Raw genomic sequence first — 24013 nt, 5'->3', positions numbered from 1 at the left:
ACTCACCTTTCAAATTTCTCAATCAGTGAGGATACTGCTGCAGAACTGGGGCTGGCCTCCACCTTGGGGGCCAAGCCCTTGGCCACTCGGGGGTCTGCAGGCAGGGGGCGTGATGGCGGAGGGGGAATGGGCTCAGGTTGGGGGGGCACCCGGGCCATCTGCAGGTAGCTGGGCTTCGGGGGGACTGGAGAGACAGACAGGGAAAAGAGAAAGGGTTTGGAGGTGGCTGTAATGGCCAGGCCACAAGCCCCTCCACAAACCCCGAGTCTGTACCTTTGCCTGAGGTAGGCAAAGAGCAGGTCTGAGGTGAGATCCCAGTATGCACACATTAGCCCCAGGCCACAGCCCTCTGCCCCTAGACCATGGTGTTTCCTGTCCTTCTAACAAGCCCTCTCCTCTGCCACTGGCCAACCTTTCCCCTCCTCTATCCCTTCTCCTGGGCCATTTCTCTGCCCCTCTCTGGAACCACTTACCCTGTGGCTTTGGGCCCGGTGTCCGCTTCAGTGGTGAGGGACGCTGGCTGGGGGTTTCAGTGGGGGGGCCTGGGTCTGAGCGAAGCCGCTGGGGACCTTCTGGATGAGGCTCAAGGCTTTGGCCAGGTTCAAGGGACAAACTTTTAACTAGGATCCGGTTTCCCTGATGCAGCCCTGTAGAAAGGGAGAAACTGGGTGTGAAGTGACTGATGTTACCCCAAAGGGCACTGGAGAGTTGCATGTCTTAGGAGGTATCTGGGGTGTTGGGTTTCCCTGAGCCCCTTTCCTGGCCACACTGCCTTTCTGGGAAGCCCTTACCCTAGCCCTCAGATGGGGAGCCAGGCCCAGGGCTGTGGCTGGCTGTTTTTATCAATAGACAAGAGTTCTTGGTGATTAGTACATTAATTCCTTGTATGTCATCAGGTGTTATTACTAGGGAGTTTAACCAGGCTGGGGGTGGGCATGAGCACCCTATAGTTTGTGTACGTGTTTGCAGTCCTTGTTTATATAGCCCCAGTGGGTATGCTGAGCCTAAACCATTCTTTACCCTTTTTCTTAAGATCCTGAGGATATCTGGACTTCCTCGTCTACAATTTTATACAGCTGAGTGTGCTCGAAAATGACGGAATTGTATTTCACGAGCAAAAGTTTTGCTTCTTAAAATCCCAGCTTCTCACTAATCTGTACTACCCTCCTCTATTTCCACACCCACACCCAACCAGCACCCAGAGTTCAGGTCACAGGAACAGCTTTAAAATAGCAGGCAACAAATTTAGAAAAAGGGAGGCCTTTTTGCACTGTCTCTCTTTGCTCACTGTGGGCTCCCTAAACCTACCTCTGTCTTTGGCCCTACAGGAGCTGATAGTCACACTTGGGAGAGAAAATTCAGTCTGGAAGGCAGTGAGCGACGCCCCAGGGATGACATGTCCTGACGGAAGGAGTGTGGGACTCAGGTGGGCCTGGCTGGGCAGGGAGCTGTGGGGTGCCTCAGATGACAGAGAAGTTGGTGGGGGGCGGGGGGGTGCAGAGTGGAGAGGGCAAGCCCTGAATGGCAGGCTGAGGAGCTGGATGACCATCCTGTGAGCAGAAGGGAGCCGTGAAAGGCCATTGTGTAGGGAAGGATGAAGGCAACAGGTGTGAGGATGAGAGAGCAGGCGGCAGTCAAGAGCCCCCAGAGCTTCCATCTGCACGTGGTGTCGGTTTTGCTGTGCCACAGCCACTTGGCCTGCCGCAGAGGGTCTGTTACATTGTGTCACACAGTCTCATACGTGGCCAGTCACAAATGGGCCCACTCAGTCACAGAGATACACGGTGTTATTTACACTGTTTCACACAACTGCGGGGCCACACAAATTCAAACATCCAATCACATGCCATCATGTTCCTGAAAGCCTGGTCACACATAGTCACAAAGACCCACAGTTACAACCTCACATATTATCACACAGCCTGAGGTATCACATACACTGGCAAAGATGGTCATGCATAGTCACAAAGACACAGTCACACAGTGGCAAGCCTACCATTTCACACACAGCTTCATACAACAATCACCCAAACACTTATCATCATATACCTACTTATATATTCCTCAAATAGGGTTCCACTGAGTTACAAAGATATACAGTGTCATTTATACTGTGTCTCACAATCGCAGGGCCACAGAGTGTTATACACACCATAATATGGTATTGCAGGTTCACACACCTGCAAATGGTTCACACAGTCACAAAGACTATAGACATACAGAGTCATTATACCATACCACAGCACAAAGTCACACACCACCATGTACCCAGAAACACACACACACAATCACAAACACATGGCATAATTTTCTATGTCATATTCCTGAAACAAATATATCCATAGTGTCCCTGGGTCTTAGGGGCTCAGACATACACACACACGTGACACTTGCCTCCTGGTCTAAATGGTCATGGTGTCACATGTGGCCTCTGTTGCAAAAACACACAGCTACAACATGCACAGAGACACCCTACAGGTTCATATAGGCAAAGAAAGTTGCAGGGAATTTTAAGTCTCCCAGTCCTGGAGGGAAGGAGTAGCCTGACCCATGGGGTTCCAGCAGCTTCCCTGTGTTCCTGACCCCACCCTGGCCACAGTTCAGCCACGTAGGCCCCAGGGGACTCAGGCCATGGTCCCCTCCCAGCCCTGAGGAAACATGGTGCCCCAGGCCCCAGGCTGAGCCCCCTACCCCCAGCCTGTACCTTGCTTTGGGTGCAGATTCCTCACTTCCTTTCCCACCTGAGCAGACAGGGCCCTGGCCAAGAGGGAGGAGGTGCTTCTCTTGACTCAGCTGGGCTGCTTACCCTGCCCTGCTCAGCCCATCCTGGCCTGGTCCTGCCCTGCTTTCCCCCTGGGCGTGGAGTTGAGGAGGATGAATCACCTGGAGGGCGGCACATGCGGAGGAGAGACACATGGCCAGAGAAAGTGAGACACACAGAGAGTAGCTGACAGGGCCAGAGATCCAGCAAGGAGAGCCAGGCCCTCCACCATGAAGTGACCCCTCTCAGAGGTACACAATAGGTGCCAGGGTCCCAGGTGCCCCTTGTCTGCCTCCTCGGGCCTGGAGGAGCCCACCTGGCTCTCTGTTTCCACACCTCAAAGCAGGCAGGCCTCCCTGGGCAAGCTCTCCCCACACAGTCTCTACAGGGCAGTGGGGCCCCTGGCTGGGGCGTCTCTCCCTCTACTCCACTGCGTGTCCTGGGGATAGGGTGACCATACCACCCTCCGTGGCCCTACTCTGGCCCACCCTCTGCTCCATCCTCATCCACCTCACCTGGGAACCCGTAGATGGGCCTGACTCTCCTTTCTCTCTGCCTCCTTGCAGGCAGCCCTGCAGAATGGGAGGCTTAATGAAATTCAAATATTCTGGGACACCATGGATTCCCAGGTGAGAGGGGCCATTAGCCCAGTTTCTAATGAGGAGATAAAGGCAGAGAAAGGGGCAATGATTTTCCCAAGGTCACACAGCAAGTCAGTGGCAGACTTTCGGCAGACTGGTCCTGGACTGGACGCCTTTCTTAACCCAGTTCTCCAAGGGAAAGCTGGAAAAGAGGGGAATCAGGAGGAGCAGGGGTGTATCCCAGTGCTTCAGAAAGACACGAGCTACACTGTGGCTAGTGAAAGCAACACCCCCAAGCCCGCCCACAGGGAGATGACAACAAGGTTCCAGTTCAGGAGCCTAGGCCTGGCCAAGAACTAGGCAAGGCTCCACTGAGGGAAGAAGGTTCAAGATCCCTCCCTCTCCTATTTCAGTGCTCCCCCTCCCTGTCCTTCTGTTTACATTTCCCTGTCTCCTCCTGTGTTTTCCCTCAGCAGTCCCCTTGGCCCCAGGTCTTGCTCCCTCCAGGTGGCTAGATGGACCTCCAGCTCAGGTCATGCCACTTACCTGCACAAGAACTTTCTGTGACTCCCCATTGCCCATGGGGAAAATAGCAACTTCTCAGCTAGACCTCTGTGGCCCCTCACAACCCTGCTGAATTCTCTGGCTTCCCTGGGCTTAGTTTACTACCCCAAATATTTCTGATCTCTGCTCTTAGCTTGGTAGACTCTGTGCTGGGGGATGTGAAAATCCTATCTCTGCTCCAGGGGAGCTTCCAGGGGAGGCCCTCCCCCACCCTAGATACCACAGCCCTTCTGCTGCCTCATCCTATCCCCACCCAGCTAAGTCCTGCATTCATTTTCTCCAGCCCATTTTTTACGGTTGATAATCCACAACATTCTCTCTCTCACACATGTACTCACAGCCACATCTACACACCTGACAAGGTCCTCCACTAGCACTGCCCCCTCCACCACTAGGTTTACCAGAGTCCCCAGTGCCGATTAGAGTACAGGCCACAAAGGGCCCCACTCCACACACAGAAAGTCACACCACCCAACGTCATAACACTTTCTGAAAATGTACCCAGCCACACACCGACTGTGCACAGCCCTCAAAGACCTAGTGAGAACCACAGAGCTGTTCACGTGTCCACGTGCAACATGCTTGGCACAGTGTGCACACACACAACCACCCCTGCCATTCGGGTATCTCTCATCACTGATGGGAAGCATACCCTAGGCACTCCCAGGAGTGCCTGAGCGCTCCCCCAGCTCTGCAGTGGGGGTGGGGGTGTGCACCCCATAGGCGCTCAGGAGGCCTAAGGGCAATATTGATCCTGACCCTCAGGGGGCTCCCAATCTCAAAGACAAGAGACTCTCATTCAGGAAAAGCTAAGTGTGGCTCAGGAAGTGCAAAGGGGTCAGCCTGTCAGGAATGGGGGAGCTCAGGGGAGGGAGAGGCCAGGGACAGGGTGTCCAGATAAAATACACAGAATGCCCAGTTAAATTTGAATTTCAGATAAACAATGAATAATTTTGTAGTATAAGCATGTCTCATGCACACTTATACAAAAAATTTATTATGCTATTCTAAAAAAATTTTTGTTATATATCTGAAATTCAAACCTAACTGTACTTTTTTGGGTGAATTCCAGCAACCTAGTCAAGGAGAGCTTTGAGTGAATAAGACAGAGCCAGGCCTCCAAGGGAGCACCTGGCAGCCAGGGCCCCCCAGACTCTTGTCTATTTAAGCCTCAGGCAAGCTGTGGGCTCTACCCAATTTCCCTGCAATGGGCACCTGAATGCTTGTGACAGTGATATTATTTCAGGGATAACCTTGAATCTGGTCTTACAGACCCACAGGGGGCATACAGACATTGGCACAGAAACACACACACACACACACACACACACACACACACACACGATCTACAAAGAAAGACCCACAGGCAGAAACACCTAGAAACCCCTAGAGGCTTAGACAGAGCCAAGGTCACACACCACCAGGCATACAAGCACATACAACGACATATAGAGATCCAAAGACGTACACAGACACACATGGATATATACAGACACACTCAAACATAAACACAGACATACAGAAACAAGAACATTAAGATATACACCAACAGACCCATGGGGACAAAGACAGCCAGGCAGCCAGGCACATGCGCATGCGTGTGTGCACTCACATACACACACACACACAAACCACACAGCCACATGGGAGAACAGGCAGCCCATCCCTCTTCCAGTTGCTTGATTGCCGTGAAGGCCTGGCAACCTCCTCCCTGTGTCTCTGGACCTGAGGCCAGAGAAGGATGGGGGTAGTGGCTCCACCCCTGGGAGGGGCTGGGGACTTCAGAGGACAGGAAGGGAAGGGAGTGGATCTGCAGCTGGGAGCACTGGGGGCAGTAATTACCCAGTGCTGGGGCTGCCACGCTGGCTGGGATTTCCCTCTCCATGAGGACAAAGCCACTAGGGGATGGCCCTTTTGACCCCTGCTGTGTGTGACCCCAGGAACCCCAACAGCCACCCATCTCCCCTCCTCCCTCACCAGAGGCCTGGTCAAAATTGAGAGTTGGCGACACAGAGAGATTATGAGGGAAAAAGAGAGAGCCTGGGACAAAGACAAGGAGAAAGAAGACAAGAAAACAACAAAGATCCAGAGAGCCAAACAGCTAGAGAGGGAGACAGAAAAAAGGGGAGGGCAAGTCAGAAGGAAGATAGAGACAGTGAGGGATGCAGGCCCAGAGAGGCAAAGGGGCAGGGACAAAAAGGGCAGGCTAGAGCCATTTGTTGAACAACGTGCCATGCCAGTGCTGTGGGCTTTACCTGTGGCATTTAACCCTTACAACAACCCTAGGAGGTGGGGATGATAACCCCATTTTATAGACAAGAAAGCCAAGGCTCAGAGAGGTGAGGTGACTTGTCCAAGGTCACGTGAAGCTAGAAAGTGGCAAAGCTGGGTCTGGGGGGCTCTCACCACTGCCTGACTCTGCCAGAGACACGGGACACAAACAGAGATCCCTGAAGGAATTCTCCGGAGACAGAAGCAGTCAGTGAGACCCGGAGCCTCAGGCCCCCAAGAGATGAACAGTGAAAACGACTCACACCTTCCCTGCCCCCGTCCAGTCCCTGCAGCCCCTGGGTGGAGGAGGGGGCTGTGCCTACACCTGGAATGCATTAGGCAGGGAGGCCCAGCCTAGGGGAGCCAGGAAGAAGCTGGAGGGGGAGAAGGTGAAGGTGAAGGCAAAGGTGGCAGCACAGGCCTAGCAGGCCCTGGTGGAAGGGCTTCTATGCCAGCTGCTGCTCCTTCGGGCCAGCCCTGCCAGTCCCACATTTCTCGCTTTCTACAGGCACCTTCCCTCTGTAACTTAACCCTTTCCCTGCAGGGGCCACGGGGAAGCACCATGGAGGGCTAAAAGCTGCCAGGAAGAGCCTCTGTTCCCTCTCAGGGCCTCGGCCACACACCTGTGCCTCTCACCCTCCAGCCCTTACTCTGGGTCCCAGATGAGCACAGCTGATGCCTACTAGGCACTGCCACCTAGATGTCCCATCTTCAGGCTCCTCAGACTCAGTGCGTCCTAAACCACATCACTACCCCAGCCCCTAGTGGCTCTTCCTCCTGCCTTCCCCATTCCAGGAATGGCACCTCTAGCCACCCAGGTCCCCAAGCCAGAGGCTGGCTTTCTCCATGACTCCTCCCTCTCCCTCAACTCATAACGACCAGCTAGATCCCAAGTCCTGCAGACTTGACTTCTTAGTAGCTCTAGAATCCATATACTTTTTTTTCCACTCCAGCCTCCTAACTGGTTTCCTTCCCATCCTTAGGGACCTCTACAAGGATTTCTCCACACCATAACCAGTTTGTGAAAACACAGTCTCCTTCAATTCCTGTAGCCCTGTGAAGGGCTCCCCTTGCCTCCAGGGTGAACTCCAAATTCCTGAGCACAGGGACAAGTAAGGCCCAGCTCACGAACACTTCCCCGCCCCCACCCTCCAGCCACAATGGCCTCTTGTCTGTTCCTCGAAAGTGCTCTCTCGCTTCCGCCTGGGGCTTTGGCACATGTCGTCCCATGGCCTGAGCGGCTTTCCTGCTTCTCCTTAGCTCCAGACTCCTATTTATCCTTTGGGTCTCAACTCAAGTGTCCTCTTTTCCTTGCCTGCCCCCTCCTCCTATGTTTCTGCAGGATCTACACTTGGAATTAATTACTTGTCGTGTATGTCTTCCCTGCTAGAAAGGAGCTCCATGAGGACAGGGATTGTGCCTGCCTTGTTGCCCACCCAGCACCTTGCACAGGGCCAAGCACACAGTAGGTACTCAATAAACATTTGTTAAATCAAGAAATGCCCTCCCTCTTCCCCTCTTTCACTCTTCCTTATCTACTCACCAAGTGTTTATTGATGCCCTAGTATATGCCAGACAAATGCGATGACCAGGTCCACGATGTTACAAATGGGGAAACTAAGGCCCTGAGAGGGGAAGGGAAGTCTGGGGGCACAGTGAATCAATGGCAGAGCCAGGAGTGCTGAGGCTTCTTCAGTTACTGCCCTGCATCCTTGTCGCCAGCCCTGTGTGTATTTTGAGGCACTGTTTGGAGATGTGACGCCTTCCAAGTCCAAGGAACTGGGCATTGGAGCCTGGAAAGGCTGGATTCACTGCTCCAAGGATGTCTGCTCTCTCCAGATGAGGGAATTTAACTCTGCGGGGCTGGCCAATAGCAGACTGTGCTTCCTGCCGTCATTCCAGACAGGTCCTAGCCCCACCCAGCTAGCGTCTGGCCAGCTCTACATCTGCCTAAGGCATTTAGCTAACTGGCCCCCAGAAAGCCATGGTTGGCATCTGTCTGGGGCACTGTTAGCTGCCACTCACCCTTGAGGGAGCATGTAGCACCATCTGGGCCCTCCCCTAGGGACAGAGGTACCTGAAAGGGCAAGGTATGGGGGTGCCAACTGTCTGCAACTTGGAAACTTCAATTCTTTTAGTCTTGTCGGGGGAAGTCCTTTTCTCAGCTACCCAGAGTCTTTACATTTTGTTGTATTTGCTTGGAAGGCCCCAGCCGACTAGGAACCAAATCTGGGTCTTTTCTCAGACACTTCCCTGGAATCCCAAACTGCTACTCTCCAAAATTCCCCAGAAGAGCCCACCACCCCCTCCTGTCACGAGCCCCCTCTTCTCCTTTCCATGAGCAAACCCCTCTATGGCCTCTCAGGGTGCCCTCAACAGGAAAAACATTGAGGGAGCCGCAGGAATTTACTTTACCAGTGTCTGATTTGCTTTTCAGGAGTACTCCCTCAGTTCTTTGCAACAGCTACTACCCTGGGTGTGTGTGAAATGGGTCTCAGCTTTATGTAAATATGCTTTAAAAACTGCCCCCCCCCCAAAAAGGGCATTTCTAAGGCAAAGTTTGGGCAGGTAATGAATGATCCAACCAAGCATGACTCTGCTGACCTCACTATCTATGTCTTCAATGGTGTGACTGGCCCCCAGAACCATGCACACTCTCTCCATGAGCCGCTGTGTGGTTGGTGGTATGCGTTGGTGGTGAGAACTCCCAAACATCTCTGGCCCAGACCTCTCTTCTGAGCTTTCCAACCCTACATCCAAATGCCTGCTGGCCACCTCCACCTAGGTGTCCCCCCAGGCTTCTCAAACTCAGCACATCTCAAACACAACTCAGTATCTTCCCCGAAACCTGCTCCTTCTCTTGCATGTAGATGGCTTCACCACCATCCACCAGGTCACTGTAGTTGGTTTCAGAAAACAACCTAGACTCATTCTGGACTTTTCCCTCTTCCTCAGCCTCTACATCCAAGCTACCACCAAGGCCTGTTGGTGTTAGCACCTAAATATCTCTCAGATCTTAGCTTCTTCATTTGCCACCACTCTAACCCAAGCTACCATCACCTCTTGCTGGGATGACTGTTGACTCGCACCCACCTGTCTCCCTGCTCCCACTCTTGTGCCCCTACCATCCACTCTCCACATGTAGCTGGGGGGATCTCTCAAACACCCACATCTGAGCACATCATTCAGCTGCTTAATAAACCCTTCAATGGTTCCCCTTTGCCCTCAGGATAAAGTCCCTTTGCCAGCCTTATCTCTCCACTCCTCCCAATACCAGCCCCAGCCCCCAGGATGCCCCATGTCTCAGTGCCTTTGCTCCCACTGAACTTCCTACCTGAACTGCCCTCCATGTTTGTCCTACTTTTACAAACCTTGCTGACACCCCTCTAGAGCCCTTCCTCTGGGCCAGGCCCTGTGCTGGGTGCTGCTAATGCCAGAGTTTCCTCTGGCAGAACTACAACTGCCTTCCAGCTTGAACTGCCAAATGGCAGTCATTCACAAGAGCCGGGTGTAGAGGGTAAACTGAGGCAGCCAGTGTTTGTGTATGTGGGTGAGGGGCTGATTCATTCCCTTTAGCTTAGATCTCATGCCTCCCTTCAGAGTTGGGAGGGAGGCCCACATAGGGCCCTGAGAAGAGGGCCTCAGAGGGGAGGCTGATGCATTCTCTTGGCCCTAGTGATGCTGACTTACTTACTGAAGGACCATGGCTAAACTGCCTCTGGTCCTCCACTACCCCAACCAAAAAACGGTTCCCACTCTAGGCTGTGCATCAGAATGACCTGGGGAGCTTTGAAAATAGATTCCTGGGTTGCAACTCCAAGATTCTGGAGCTCTGAGCTGGAGTCTGGGAATCACATTTATTTTTCAAAGTCAACAAGAGATTCTGATGTTCATCCAGTTTGGGAAACCCAGAACCATATGGTGTCTAGGGGCCTTTCCAGCTCCAATTCTAACTCTTGGAGTCTCTGATAATGCCCCAGGCTACAAATCAGAAGGAGCCAGCCCCTCTTGCTGCCCCCCTCAATTGGCTCAGTCCTTCCACTACCCATGAAAAGGCTCTAACATCAGGTGCAACTCTTTTGACTGAGCTAGGGTCAGGCCCCAAGCTACCCCCAACCCAGCCTCTGGAAGGATATTCTAGGCCTCAACCCTGAGGAATAAGATAGGCTTTCCCTCAAATCTGTATGAGCAAACCTACACCTGGGAACTCCTTTCCGACTCTCAAAGCCCTCTCTGGCATCTCACTGGGTTATCTCAGTAACCCAATAAGGCCTTAGGTTTTATCAATTTGGGAAATGGGCATAAAAACAATCACTCCTCCCCTCACCAAGCATCAGGGTAACAAAAAGAGAAAGCACTTTGAAGCAATTCAAGGCTTTCACACGGATAAGATATAACTATTATTTTAAAAAGCCCCCACCCCCCACCTCCAGGGTGGGCCACTGGTCCCTAAGGATGGTGATTCAATAAAGGCCTCAGCAGTCTGAGGGAGGAAGTCGGCAGGCACACAGAAATCTTAACATGTGGACTAAAATGTTTCAACCCTTTAATTGAAGCTCAGGACTCTCCTCTGTCTGTCTCTGTCTCTCTCTCTCTCTCTCACACACACACACACACACACACCGTACAACCACCAACCCTGCCCTCTTTGGGCCAATTATAGGTGAGTCCTGTGGAGAGAATAGCAAGTCACTTGTGCCTACCCCTGAGCTGGCTGGGCAGTGGGGGAGGCGGGCCTCTCACGCCCCATACTGCTGTGAATCACATGGCCCGGCACCCGCCTTGCCAGAGCCTGAGTAATTCCTCCGCCTCCTCTTCAGAAGGTTTTTCTCTTATTTTCTTTTTAAATTTTATTTCATTCTGAAGGCTTTGCAACTAGTATCTCATAGATTCCTCATGGTATTCTCTATATGAGGAAATTGAGGCTCAGAGAAGGGAAGTCACTCACCCAGGGTCACACAGTGAGTCAGTTGGGAATGGTTGGATGGGAGGCCAGGTCCTTCCCTGACACCCTTCTTATTCCCAATCCTCACCTTGGAGTAAAAAAAAAAAGACACCCCCCAGTTTCAGAGGCAGAGACTTCATTGGGAAAAAGGATCCTGGGAACTTTGTGTTGCTTTTTTGGGGAGGAGGGGAGTGGTTCAGGATGGATATTGTGATTGGTAATTTGAAAGGATTGGTGGAGTGGGAAGACAACTCAGAATCACCACCATGTATTGATCAGAAGCTAGAGACCAGTGGTCTAGACATTGCCCAGCTACTGACTCCCAGACTAAGAGTATCTGGAGGGCAGGAATTCAGTTGTCCTTCTCTTAGACAATGGCTACTGAGGGCCTACTATGTGCTTCCTTAGTATCTGCTCAACAAGGATTTATTGAGCACCCACTGTGTGCTGGGCACTGCACTAGCCACTGGGGATACAACAGTGAACAAAACAGACACATTCCCCTTGCCCTCATGGAGCTCACATTCTAGTGGAGGAAGACAGGCAATAAAGGAGTAGATACATAAAATAAGATAATTTCAGACTGTACTAAGTACAAGGATGAAAGCACACTGGCAATGGCAAAGGAGACTCACAACTGGCCCTACCTAAAGTGGTCAGGAAGGTCTCTCGGAGGAGGTGACATCTGAGCTGAGACCTGAAAGATGAGGAACAAGCCAGGCAGAGAGCAGGGGTAAGAGCTGCCAGGCAGAGGGAAAAGCAGATGCAAAGGCCCTGAGGTGGGAGTGCTTGTGGCATGTTTTGGGATCTGAAAGAAGGTGCTGCAGTAAAGTGGGTAAGTAGCTATTCCACACAGTGTGGAAGTTTGCAAGGGGAGTTTGGAAAGCCAGCAGGAGCAACATGCAGGGCAGGGCGTTAAAGGCCTGTTGTCAGCTGGGTATCTCCAGCACATAACGAGGGAGCCTCTGAAAACTCCTAGAGGTTCCGTGACTAGCCCAAGGTCACAACAGCAGCAAGGGGCACATCTCGCCTGAGCTTTTTGCTTCACTACTGCTACCTGGTACAGGGTCACAGTCCCAAAGTCCCAAAGACCTGTGGAGCCTGGGATGTGAGCCCTGGGGGGCCCCACAGGCTCAACAGCTCCTCAGTGTTGCCCAGGGGAAGGCAGAGCAGACATGCACTGCTCTTCCTTTGTGGCTCCTGGGCTCAAGCCCACATGGGGATGTCCCCAGATGGGGGAGGCCCTGCTAGACTCCTCAGACACTTAGGTCTGTGCGGTGCAAAGGCCTCTCCAGGCAGTGGTCTGTGGCCCCAGCCTGACCTAGAGCTGCTCCACCTCTGCAAATCCAAGTTCAAGTATCCTGATTTCTCCTCACAAACAACCTTGTAGGCCTGTAGCTCTCCAGCTCTGCTACAACTGGCTCCTGCTGCCCCTGACCTTTCTGCTGTCTCCCTCCCTAGCAACCCCTCCAGCCCTCCCCTCCAGGGCTGGAGGGGAGCCTCTGGCCCCAAGGCCCACCTCTTCCACCTTTTTCTCTCATCAGCACCTTCTACTCCCTCTTTCCCTTGTCCTCCCGCCACACACACCTGGCAAAACCCCAACCTTGGATCAATTCACTATCCCTCTTTTTTTTCCACTCATACTCAAGAGCTGCTGAACAGTACAGGAGAAAATCACATAAACAGAAGGCTTGGCATTACTTTCATAGTCTCCAATCTCAGTATGGGGAAGCAGAGAGAACACAGACTTTGGACTCAAATAGATCTGGTTTTGAATCCTGGCTCCATACTAGCTGTGTGACCTTGGGCAAGTTACTTAACTTCTCTGAGCCTCAGTTTCCTCCCCTATAAAATGGGGCTACTGATACCTACTTCACAGGAGACTCCTGAAGATGAAATGAGAATCCATGTAAAGCACCCAGCCCAGTGCCTGGCACAATATAAGCGCTTGGCAAATGGAAGACTCCTTTTCTCCTATTCCCCTAAACAAACCCCGGTTCCCCCAGCCAAATACCCCTACTGCCTTGCAATCCTGCCCCTTTTTCTTGGAGTGCTCCCTCTCCCATTAGCCTCAGCATATAGAAGAGAAAGGAGTCGGAGGTGTTAAGGGGGCACAGGGGACAGAGAAGAGATGGGAGTCAGAGGTTGAAAGGACTGGACGAAAGACCAGGAGCAAGGGAAGGGGTCGGGGGTTAATAAGACTCAAAGGGCCCGGGGTGAGAGGGCCGGCCCCGAGGTGCAGCTTAGAGATCCTAAGAACAAGAACCCGCTCCCAGTACCAGGCCCGTGGCCCAGGCTCCCATGCTCTCTCGGTCACTCACCAGGCCGGGGCTGAGGGCCCTCCAGGTGGTAGGAGAAGCGCAGGGCCCGGTGGTGCTGTGGACTGGGGCCGCAGGGCAAGACCCGGGGGCCTGGAGCAGCGCCCAGGCTGGCGTCCGAGGGTCCGGCAAACTGGGGGTCCAGGGGGCCGCCGATAGCCGAGCCTGCGCCCCTGGGCACCGGCAGTCCGGTCTCTGAGGCTCCAGGGTCCAAGTTGGCACAGGCCGGTGGAGCGGCGCCTGGGGGGTTCGTGGTCGGGTGTTCGGGCTCTGAAGGCCCGGCGCCCCCCGGGGCTCGGTGGCCATGCATGGTCCGGGCCTGGGCGCGGGGCCCGGGCTCCCCGCTTGGCTCCAGCTCCTGGGGCGGAGGCGCGGGCGGAGGAGGCCCGGCGCCCGGCGGAGCAGCGGCCTCAGGCTCGGGGGGCGGGGCTGCGGGCTCAGCCCCACTGCGGAGACTCGAGCCCCCGGCCCGGGCCCAGGCCAGCAGCCGTGGCGGCGGTGGCAGTACCAGCAGCAGCCGCGGCCACCGCCGCTGCCGTGCCAGGCATCGCCGGCCCGGGCCCCGCGCGGGGAGTGGGCTCGGCGGGGCCGGGGGCCCGCTGGGGAGCGCTGTCTATGCGGCAGCGGCTGGGTGAGGGTCGGGGGGGCTGCGCTCGGCGCGGGCTCTGCCGTAGGCAGCGAGCCACTTCCGTGGCCCCGGGGCGAGCGGTTGGTCTGTTGGAGTGCGGGGTCTCTTCTTTCTCCCCGAATGGGAATCGATCTGGGCTATCTTGGCTGGTCGGAAAGGGTTCTTCCTCCCGCCGCAGCGGAGGCTGGGGGGCGGAGGGGAAGGGAGGGGAGGATAAGGGAGGGGAAGGAGGGAGGAGAGGACGGCGGTGGCGGGGGGCGCGCGTGTGTGCCGCGCGCTTGGGCTTCGGGGCTCGCCCTCAGGCAATCCCACCAGACGATGCTCCAGTCGCGGGGGCAGAGGAACCTGGGCCCGGCTCCACCGTCCTCCCTAGCCTCGGCCTGGGTCTCCGCCGCGGCGGGCGGGAAGGATCCCGGGGAAGGGGGATGGGGAGGCGGGAGCCGTCGCTGAGGCAGCCTCAGCCACAGCGGCGCTGGGACCCAGTTACCCCGGTCCCGCTCCCTCGCCAGGGATTTGCGCTTGGCCACGCCCCCTCACTCAGGCCCGCCTCACTTCCCGCTGCGACCGCCCTCAAGGCCCTCCTCCTTCCCCTTAAAAATTCCCCCTCAGCCTGCCTCCCCCATTCCTCCGTGGTCCCACACTGGCAAGTCTCCGGGCTCAACCCCTCAAATCTACTATTTTGTCCCATCTCAGATCTTCTTCTCTCCGCCCGTCCTTCAGTCTCTTTTCCAGAAGCCTTTCCACATGGTCCAGTGTTTCCCTAGGACTTGGCTCACAGAGGACTTGTCTTTGATACTCTTCACTCTGCTAAGACCAGACCTCATGGTCCTTTACTTCGCCACTCTCTTGCCTCAGTTCCCAGGATTGTCGTATTGGCCTGGCAACATCCCAACTTAGGATCAGTCCAACTGTCCACCTTTTCCATGCTTGCACCCAGGCAGCTGAACACTGCTGGAGAAAACGATTCAACCTCACGGATTTGTGCCACTATAAACTCATGGTCCCCAGCTTCTACCAGGCCCTCAGTTCTGACCCATAACTCTACTACGTGTCCCTAGGTGGCTTTCTCTCCCATGCTCCACAGCAGCCACTTCAAACCTCCCTTCTTCTCAAACCCCCAACTTCTCTATCTGCCCCCTTACTCTCAACAGATGACCCCACCTCCCACTTCACAGAGTAAACAGAAATCATGGAAAAGGAAGTTCTTGACTTCTTGCCACCAAACCTACAGAGTCACTGCCTTACTCTTTCCCATCAGCATCTAAACACACTCAGTTCTCTTCCATCTAAAAACAAATAAATTACCAAAAGTCTCCCTCTCCAACCACCTCTCTCTTCTCCTATCTATAAACTTCTCAATAGAGTCATCTATACTTAACTGTCTTAATTTTCCCACTTCCCACTTATCTTTCAACCCACTCCAATCTGCCTCCACTACTTGCCTGATACTGCTCTCTCATCAAGGTCCGCCATGGCCTGTGTCACTAAATCCAATAGACTCTTTTCAGAAGTTATCCTACTTGATTTCTTGGTAGCATTTGGCACTGGTGACCACTCCCTCCTCCTTAAATCACTTCCATGACCCCACGCTCTCATTTTCCTCCTACTTCCTTGGTAATTCCTTTTTAATTTCCAGGCTTCTCTTTGTCCAACCCCTAAAGATTGGTGCTCTTGAGGGCATTGGCCTGAGCTCTCGTGTCTTCTCTATGCTCTTTCCTTCGATTATCACATTTGGCCCCATGGCTTCAATTATTATCTCTTTGCTGATGACTCCCAAATCAATACCTTAAGTCCAGATATTTCTCCTGACCCATGCATTCAACTGGTTACTAGATAGCTCTACCTGAGTACCCCAGAAACACCTAAAACCTCAGCTTCTCTCGAACTCAAGCCATCCTCCTCCCAATCTGTTTGTCCTTTGTACCTTAGTGAATGACCCCAGTCAAAGCAGAAACCTGAGCAACACCCCTGACTCTTCTCTCTCCTCCACCGCCATGCAATCACCAAGTCCTGTCATTTTTACCTCCTGAATATCTTCCAAATTTCTGTAGTCTCTTCATTTCTGCTGCCACTATCCTAGTAAAGGTCAGCATCATTTCTAACCTTTGATACTGTCACAACCTCCCTGTTTCAGTCTTGTTCCCTGGAACCTATTCTCTGCACTGTAGGCAGTGTGATCTTTTGAAAAGGTAAATCAAATCATATCACTCTCATGTTTAGAACTCTTCAATGAATCCCCATTGGCTCAAAAGGAAACCTACCTTCCTCAACAGGGAAGGTTAAGCTGGGCCCTTCATGATCTAGCCTGTGCCAGCCTGTCCAGACTCCACGTGAGTCAAAGCTGACATTTTTAGACTGTTCCTTAGTCTCTCTAGCCTCTGAGTCTTTGCATATGCTGTTGCCTCTGCATGAAACCCTCTCCACATCTCCCCAATTTCACTTCATTTGTTCTTCAGATCTCGGCTCATTTGATGAATGTCTTTTGAGCACACACTATGAGCCAGGCACCAAGTGAGACACTAGTAATGCAGTAGTAAATAAGACAGACACAAACAAGACGGTGGTGAACAAATTCAGCCCTCAGGGTTTACAGTTTGGTGCGGGAGAGGACATGAAGTAAACACGCACATAATTACAACACATAAACACACATAATTACAAATTGTGATAAGGCTATAAAGGGACAGAACAGGGTGATATGAAAGAGAATAATGGGTGGGGGCGATTTAGCCGGAAGGGTCAGGCAAAGCCTGATATTTAAGCTGAGACATGAAGGAGTGGGAGTTAGCAGATGATGAGTGCAGGCAAAAGTGTTCCAGGCAGAGGACACAGTAAGTGGGGAGGCCGTGGGGAGAAAGGGAAACGGTATACTTAGGAACTGCAGGAAGGTGAGTGTGGCTGAAGCATAGTGAGCCGAAGACAAGAGGGGTGGGATATGAGTTTGAAAAGGAAGGCAGGAGCCAGATTATGCAGGGCTTTATAGGCCACGATAAGGAGAATGGATTTTATTCTATGAGCAATGGAAAGGTATTGAAGCAGTACTTTTAAATGTGGGTCAAACTGCAGAAGCTACTGAAATTAATTTGAGAAAAGAATAGAAAATATCAGAATGTATCATAAGATCATGTAGGAAGAGGGTAAATATGTTTCATGAAACTTTTGTTTTAGTTTATATCATATATGAACTGGATCATGATGAAATAGTTCTTTTGTAGATAATTCACATTCCCTAACTGCTGAAATACACTACATTGAAAGATTGTAAGTTTGGGATTGACATGGTATAGTTAATGTTTTAAAGACATTACTTTGGCTGCTGTGGATTGGATTAGAGGTGGACAAGATTAAGAGCCTACTGCAATCAGAGATGGTGGTGAGTGGACTAAGGTGGTGGTAGTGGAGATGAAGAGAGGTGGACAGACAATTTAGAATTGAAAGGGCTTGGTGTGGTGGCCTGGGGGTGAGAGGGAAAGGGAGAAATCAAGGATGTCTCCCAGGGATCTGGTGATGTGGGGCCAGGTCATTCACCAAGATGAGGAAGACAGAAAGAACAGGTTTTCAGGGGAAGGTCAAAAATTCAGTTCTACGTGCCCTTGAGACAGCCAAGTGGAGAAGTCAAGCAGGTAGTGGTATATACATCCCAGAGAAGAGGTCTGGGTTTCAGATATAAATGAGAGCTGTCAGGGCCGGCCCCGTGGTGTAGCGGTTAAGTGCTAGCGCTCCGCTGCTGGTGGCCAGGGGTTCGGATCCCGGGAGTGCACTGAGACACCGCTTGTCAGGCCATGCTGTGGCGGCGTCCCACATAAAGTAGAGGAAGATGGGCACGGATGTTAGCTCAGGGCCAGTCTTCCTCAGCAAAAAAAGAGGAGGATTAGCATGGATGTTAGCTCAGGGCTGATCTTCCTCACAAAAAAAAAAAAATGAGAGCTGTCAGTATCGAGATGGCACTAAAACCCATGAGAGAAGAGGTCAGTTTGAAACAGAGCAAAGAGGAAGGAAGAGGATCCTTGACTGAGCTCCAAGGAACTCCAACTTTAGAGGTTGGGTGAAAGAGCAGGAGGTGGCAAGGAGCCTGAAAAAGAGCTAAAGAGATACGGACATAACTAGGGGTGTGTCAGGGATGTTTCAAGAGTGCTGGGAAGTCAACTAAGATGAGGATTGAAAAGGGTCCATTAGATATGGCAACATGGATATTGACAGTGACCTTGATAGAAGTAGTTTTGGAGGAGTGGTGGGGGTGAACACCAGAATGGATGAAGAGTGAATGGATACACCATTGGTGGGAGTGTAAATTGATACAACCACTCTAGAAAAAGTTGGACATTTTCTAGTAAAGCTGAATGATGCACATACCCTATGACCCAGCAATTTTAGGTATATATCCCAGAGCAGTAGTTCTCATAGTGTGGTCTGGGGATCCTGGGGGCAGGGGTAGGGGTGGGGTGGGGGGGAGCCCAAACCATAGTATTAGTAAGATGTTATTTGCTTCTTTTACTTGCGTTCTCTCAAGAATGTAGAGTGGAGTTTTCCAGAGGCTACATGACATGTGATATCACAACAGATTGAATGCAGAAGCAGATATGAGAATCCAGCTGTCTTCCATGAAGCCATATAGTAAAGAGTTTTGCAAAAATGTAAAATGATGCCACTCTTCTCACTAAATTCTTTTGTTTTAGAAAATAGTTATTTTTCATAAAAATGTTATTTCTGTTAAATGTAATGGGTTTATTATTGTTATTTTAAAATTAATATATTTAAGCTTTCTCAATTACAGTTTCTAATACAGCAAGTATCAATTGATATAACCCCCATACACCAAAGCTCTTTGGGGTCTGCAATAGTTTTTAAGAATGTAAAGGAAGTCCCAAGACCAAAAAGTTTGAGAATTGCTTTCCTAGAGAAATCCTTGTACATGTGTACTGGGAGATACTACAAGAATGTTCACAAAAGCATGTCTGTAACAGCAAGAAATGAGAACAAAAGCAGGGAATGAATATATTGAGACATATTTATATGATGGAATACTATAAGGAAATAAAAAATGAATGAACTCTAGCTACATGTACCAACATGGATGAAACTCAGGAAACCTAATGCTGATTCAAAAAAGTCACGAAAGAATATGCTTATATAAAGTTGAAAAACATGCAAAATTACACAATATATGGATACAGTCATGTGTTGTAAAACCATACAGAAAAGCAAGGAATGAAAAATTCAGGACTGTGGTTACCTTAGGGAGGGGAAGGAGACGTGACTTGGGAGGGCTACACAGAGGAGTTTTGTCATTCAAATAATTATGTTTAAAATTATCTGTTTTAGAAGCTGTGTGATGGGTACGCAGGTATTTTTTTATTATTTATTCAAACTGTACAGATATGTATATTCTAAAATTTATAATGTATATCATGAAAAACAAATAAAATTAAGAAAAACAGGAATAATTGGATCAAGTGCTGGTAGGAGTGTAGATTGTTACAGGACCCTCCCTGAGGTCAGAGGGACTAGAACACCTCCCCCGACCCCACTGAAGTGGAGCTAGGTGTATAGGCAATTCCCTTGAGAAACTTGGCTGTGAATGGGAACAGAACCCAGAGAGATAGGGTGATGGTAGGAGGAGGGTCAAAGAATGAGTTTTTTTTAATATGGGAGATACTAGACTATGTTTGTTTGCTTCTGGGAACCATCCAGTAGAGAAGGAGAGGACAAAGACACAGAAGAGAAAGGGAATAATGCAAGGGAAAGGAGGGGTTGGGATCTGGGGCACTGGGCCTCAGAGCAGAGTTCCCCCGGCCCCTCGTTGTAACAGGAAGGAACAAGACAAGGATGAACGCAGATACTGGGCAGTTGAGAGACTCAGCGGTGGGAAGACGAGGGCCCTGTAATAATTCCAGATGTCTGAGGGCTTCTATTATTTTGTCACTGAAGCATGAGGTAAGGTCATTTTCTATAGAGAGAATAGAAATATTAGTCAGTCTTTCTTAATAGTATGGTTGACAGAAATTTGTTTTTTCCTATTGATAGTTTAGAAAAGTTTCAGCTGTACAATAATGTACATTTTTAGGACTGCTGTCAAATTTGGGAAAACTTCTGTTTAGTTTCTTTCATATATGAGGTGTAAGATGTCAGGGCATTTCAATTTTCTTGTAGAGTGACAAATCTTTAGTCCTCTTTGATTTTTCACTGATTGTTAACCAGGGCCTTGGAAGGGACCTGTGCAAATGAGGGGCCCTGAAGCTTCATTGAATTCTACATAAACCTGCCTCTGGCCACTTTGAACTACCTCCTCCTCCAGGAAGCATTCTGATTTTTCCAGGCAAGGTTCCCCCACGGGGCTTTATACCTGCCACTCATAGGACTTTTCCGTCTCTCTAAGCTAGCCAGGTCAGCCTCCTTCACTAGACAGAGGGAGCTCCAGAGGGTAAGGAGTCGGGACATAGTTACCTTGGCTCAGCAGTCCTCCATCAGTCTGTCAGCAAGTCTTCACTGGAGCAGTGTGGCATGGTGGTCAAACATGTAGGCCTTGCAATCAGGTAGACTGGAATTTGGTTTTTTGCACCTTGGGTGCACAGGCAGAACAGGATTCATCCTAATCCTTGGTTTGACATATACTCCCACCATTGGTCTAGGCTTCACTCCTAGCTCCTCTGTGTGGCCTTCGGCAAGTTACTCATCACTCTGAGTCTCAGTTTCCCCATCTGTAAACAGGGAATGATAATCATACTATCTATTACATCAGAGTTGTGCGGATTCAATGACATATTCCATGGAATGCATGCATATTCCCTGGTAGCTAATGTTTAATAAACGGTAGCCCTCCACGTGATTGGGACTATATTGTGGGTGTAGGATACAGTAGTGAGTAACAAAGGCCCAGGCCCTTCCTTCCTGAGCTCATAGTCTAGTGGGCACCATGCAGCCCAGTGCCAGCCCTGATCCAAGAGACTTGTGAATGGTTGTTTGATTAAAATTACTTCATCCTCTTGTCTCTATTTCTCTTTCTTATTTTTTACTGTCTCTTCCCTCCAGTTCACCATCACTGTCACTACCTCTCAGACATCCCCCATCTCTGTCTCTATTTTTTTTATAATTTTATTTATTTATTTATTTCCCCCCCAAAGCCCCAGTAGGTAGTTGTATGTCATAGCTGCACATCCTTCTAGTTGCTGTACATGGGATGCGGCCTCAGCATGGCCAGAGAAGCGCTGCGTTGGTGTGCGCCCGGGATCCGAACCCGGGCTGCCAGCAGCGGAGCGTGAGCACTTAACCGCTAAGCCACGAGGCCGGCCCTCTGGCTCTATTGTGCTTTTTCTCATCTTTCTGTTTACATGTCTCTGGCAGTTTCTCTGTCCTGTCTCTAATATTCTCTCTCAATCTCTCTCCCCTTCTTGCTCTTGCTCTTATTCTCTCTATACTGCCTATGTTGGGGGTCACCTTGTCTCCATCCTGTCACCATCTAATTCATGGTTCTCATCTTGGTCTGTGTCTGTATCCTCACATATATAATACTTTACCTCATCTGTTTCTGAATTTATTTGTGTTCCAAAATTCTGTCTTTTCTTTGTCTTTCAATTTCCTTTGGCTCCTTGGCCTCTTTTCTGTCTATCTCCATCACTCTGTCCCTATTTCTCTCAGCTCTGGCTGTCTGCTAGTCCTCATCTTTCTATTTGTGTTGCTGCATTCATCTGTCGCTGTTCCCCACCTATCTTTCTCTGTTCTCATCTTACTGTTCCAATCTCTGTCTTCATCTTCCCCCCAACATTTACATTCTTTGTCTCTGTTTCTGTCTCTCTCTCTCACACACACCCCTATGTTGGTCTTCTTGCCCTTGCTTCCCTATTTGATTCTCTCCTCATCTCTCTATCACGCCTTTTCTATCTCTGTTACTATCTCTCTTGTTGGGTCACTCTCCTGTGCCTATTCCTTGTCTCCATCTCTATGTCCCTATATGTGTTTCATCTGTTTGCTATCTTGTCCCCAGCTCCCTGTCCCTCTGTCTCTATCTCTCTGTCACTGACAGAGTAGTCAAGAGTATGGTCGCTGGTGCTAGACTGTTTGGATTCTAATCCTAGTTGTGCCACCGACTTGCTGTGCTTCAGTGTCCTCATCTGTAAAATAGGGCTGATAACGTTACCATGAGTGTTAAATGAGCTAACACATGTACAACTTGTAGAACCATGCCTCAGACATAACGCTCAAAAATGTTAGCTTCTACATCGTCAACCTCTTCCTCTTCATTGTCATCACCATTTCTGTTTCTATCTTTGTATATCTAATCCCAGTCACTCCCTCCCTCCCTCCCTGGCTGTTATCATCTCTGTCTCTCTCTTTCTGTCCTATCTGTTATGTATCTGCCTCTTTAACCCCAATCTCTCTGTCTCTGTCCCCATCTCTCTCCCCACATGCCCACCTTGTTTCTGTCAGTCCCTCTTTCTCCACCCTGCCCACTCCATCTCTCTGTATCTCTCTCTGTTCCCATCCTTCTTTGTTTCTTTATCCCCATTTCTGACTATCTGCTCTCTCTTTCAGACCCTATTTCTTGGTCTCTGTCTCTGTCTTTAGTGCCTGTCCTCATCTCTCTATCTGTTCCTCTGTCCTCATATCTATCTTTATCTATTTCCTTAAAAAAATCTCAACTGTTTCTTTGTCCTCATGTTCCTGTGTCTTCCTCTGGCCTCTCTGGACAATTTATATTGGAATTGGTCTGGTAGACATGTGGAGCTATAAAAGGGTTTAGGAGGAAGAAGTAGGCCTGGCAAGAGGCGACTGCCAGGGTGTGGAATTTCATGGCTCTGCCAAATCTTCCTGAAAGATGTGGCCTCTGAGGTCAAGGTTAGCATAAACCCCCTCAACTCAGTCTCTTGAACGAAGACAAAGAATGCTGCAGTTATTGGGAGGACCAGGAAGGGGTATTTTTCTGAGTGAAATTCCATCCGGAAGCTGGAATCCAGAGCATTTCCTGTTGTAATGTTTCTTCCAGACTTGGAGAGTCTGAACTTGCCACGTAGCATGTGCACTCCATGCATATATTTCTACAGTAAAACACAAGAGATGCATACAGAATCCCCCGCCCTTAGAGCTGCAGACATGTGCAGAGACATAAAGATACACACAGAATCACGAACCCTCACAGCTGCAGATACTCTGAGACATGGAAAAGCACACAGAATGAATCACCCACTGGCAGAGATGCAGAGGTACACAGGGACATTGAGAATTATCCCCTCGTAGCTCAGGGACCCATGTGAACAGATACAGGAAAATAGCTACACAGAGAATCATCCAGCTAATTTCCCTTTGAAAAATTGTTCTCTTTCAGTCTGATATTTTCACAGAAACAGAAACACATCAGAGCATCATGTATAAACACACACATTTATAGAAGTGTACACATTCATATACAGTCACAAATATCCAAAGCAACAGAGAATCACACATAGCCATTGCTTTGCTGGGAAGTGCAACAGCAGACAAACTCTCTCTGCCCCCCAAATGACAGACATACTGCTCCTCCAACGCCGCCCCTCTCCGTGAAGGCACCATCAGGTACTCAAGCCAGAAACCTGACTGTTAGGAACTAGACAGAGAAAATTGGAAAATATAGGTAAAATTTTTTCCTAAAAAAATATAAAATGACAAAAATGGGATAGGAAGAAGTAGAGAACCTGAATAGACCACTAAGTATTAATGAAATTGAAATGGTAGGCAAGGACATCCCTTTCCCCCAAATCCAGGCCCAGATGGGTTTACATGTATATTGTGCCAGATTCTCAAGAACAGTTGCTTCTCTTCTAATACAACTTATTTCAGAATGTAGAAAAAGAAAGAAAGCTGCCCAGCTCATTTTATTAGTTTAGTACAATCTAGTACAATCTTGAAATCTTGATTATAAAACCAGATAAGGAAAATAAAAGAAAAGAAAATTATAGGTTCATTTCACTTATG

At 50.1% G+C, this 24013-nt stretch overlaps 1 protein-coding gene across 1 annotated transcript in view; it reads right to left on the bottom strand.

The window, feature by feature from the left end:
• The window catches only part of FGD1 (FYVE, RhoGEF and PH domain containing 1), a 40415-nt gene extending 25902 nt beyond the window's left edge, over window positions 1–14513 (bottom strand). The window contains exons 1-3 of the mRNA XM_058535906.1: window positions 13444–14513; window positions 474–647; window positions 7–184 (exon numbers count right to left, since the gene is read on the bottom strand). Coding sequence (XP_058391889.1) covers window positions 7–184; window positions 474–647; window positions 13444–13750 — 659 coding nt within the window. The 5' untranslated portion in view covers window positions 13751–14513. The remainder of the gene's footprint in view (window positions 1–6; window positions 185–473; window positions 648–13443) is intronic.
• Between the last annotated feature and the right edge of the window lie 9500 nt (window positions 14514–24013).

This window comes from Diceros bicornis, chromosome X (assembly GCF_020826845.1).
Source record: "Diceros bicornis minor isolate mBicDic1 chromosome X, mDicBic1.mat.cur, whole genome shotgun sequence".
Classification (NCBI taxonomy): domain Eukaryota; kingdom Metazoa; phylum Chordata; class Mammalia; order Perissodactyla; family Rhinocerotidae; genus Diceros; species Diceros bicornis.
Note: the sequence above shows the minus strand (reverse complement) of the source record. Positions and strands in the feature narration are given on the sequence as shown.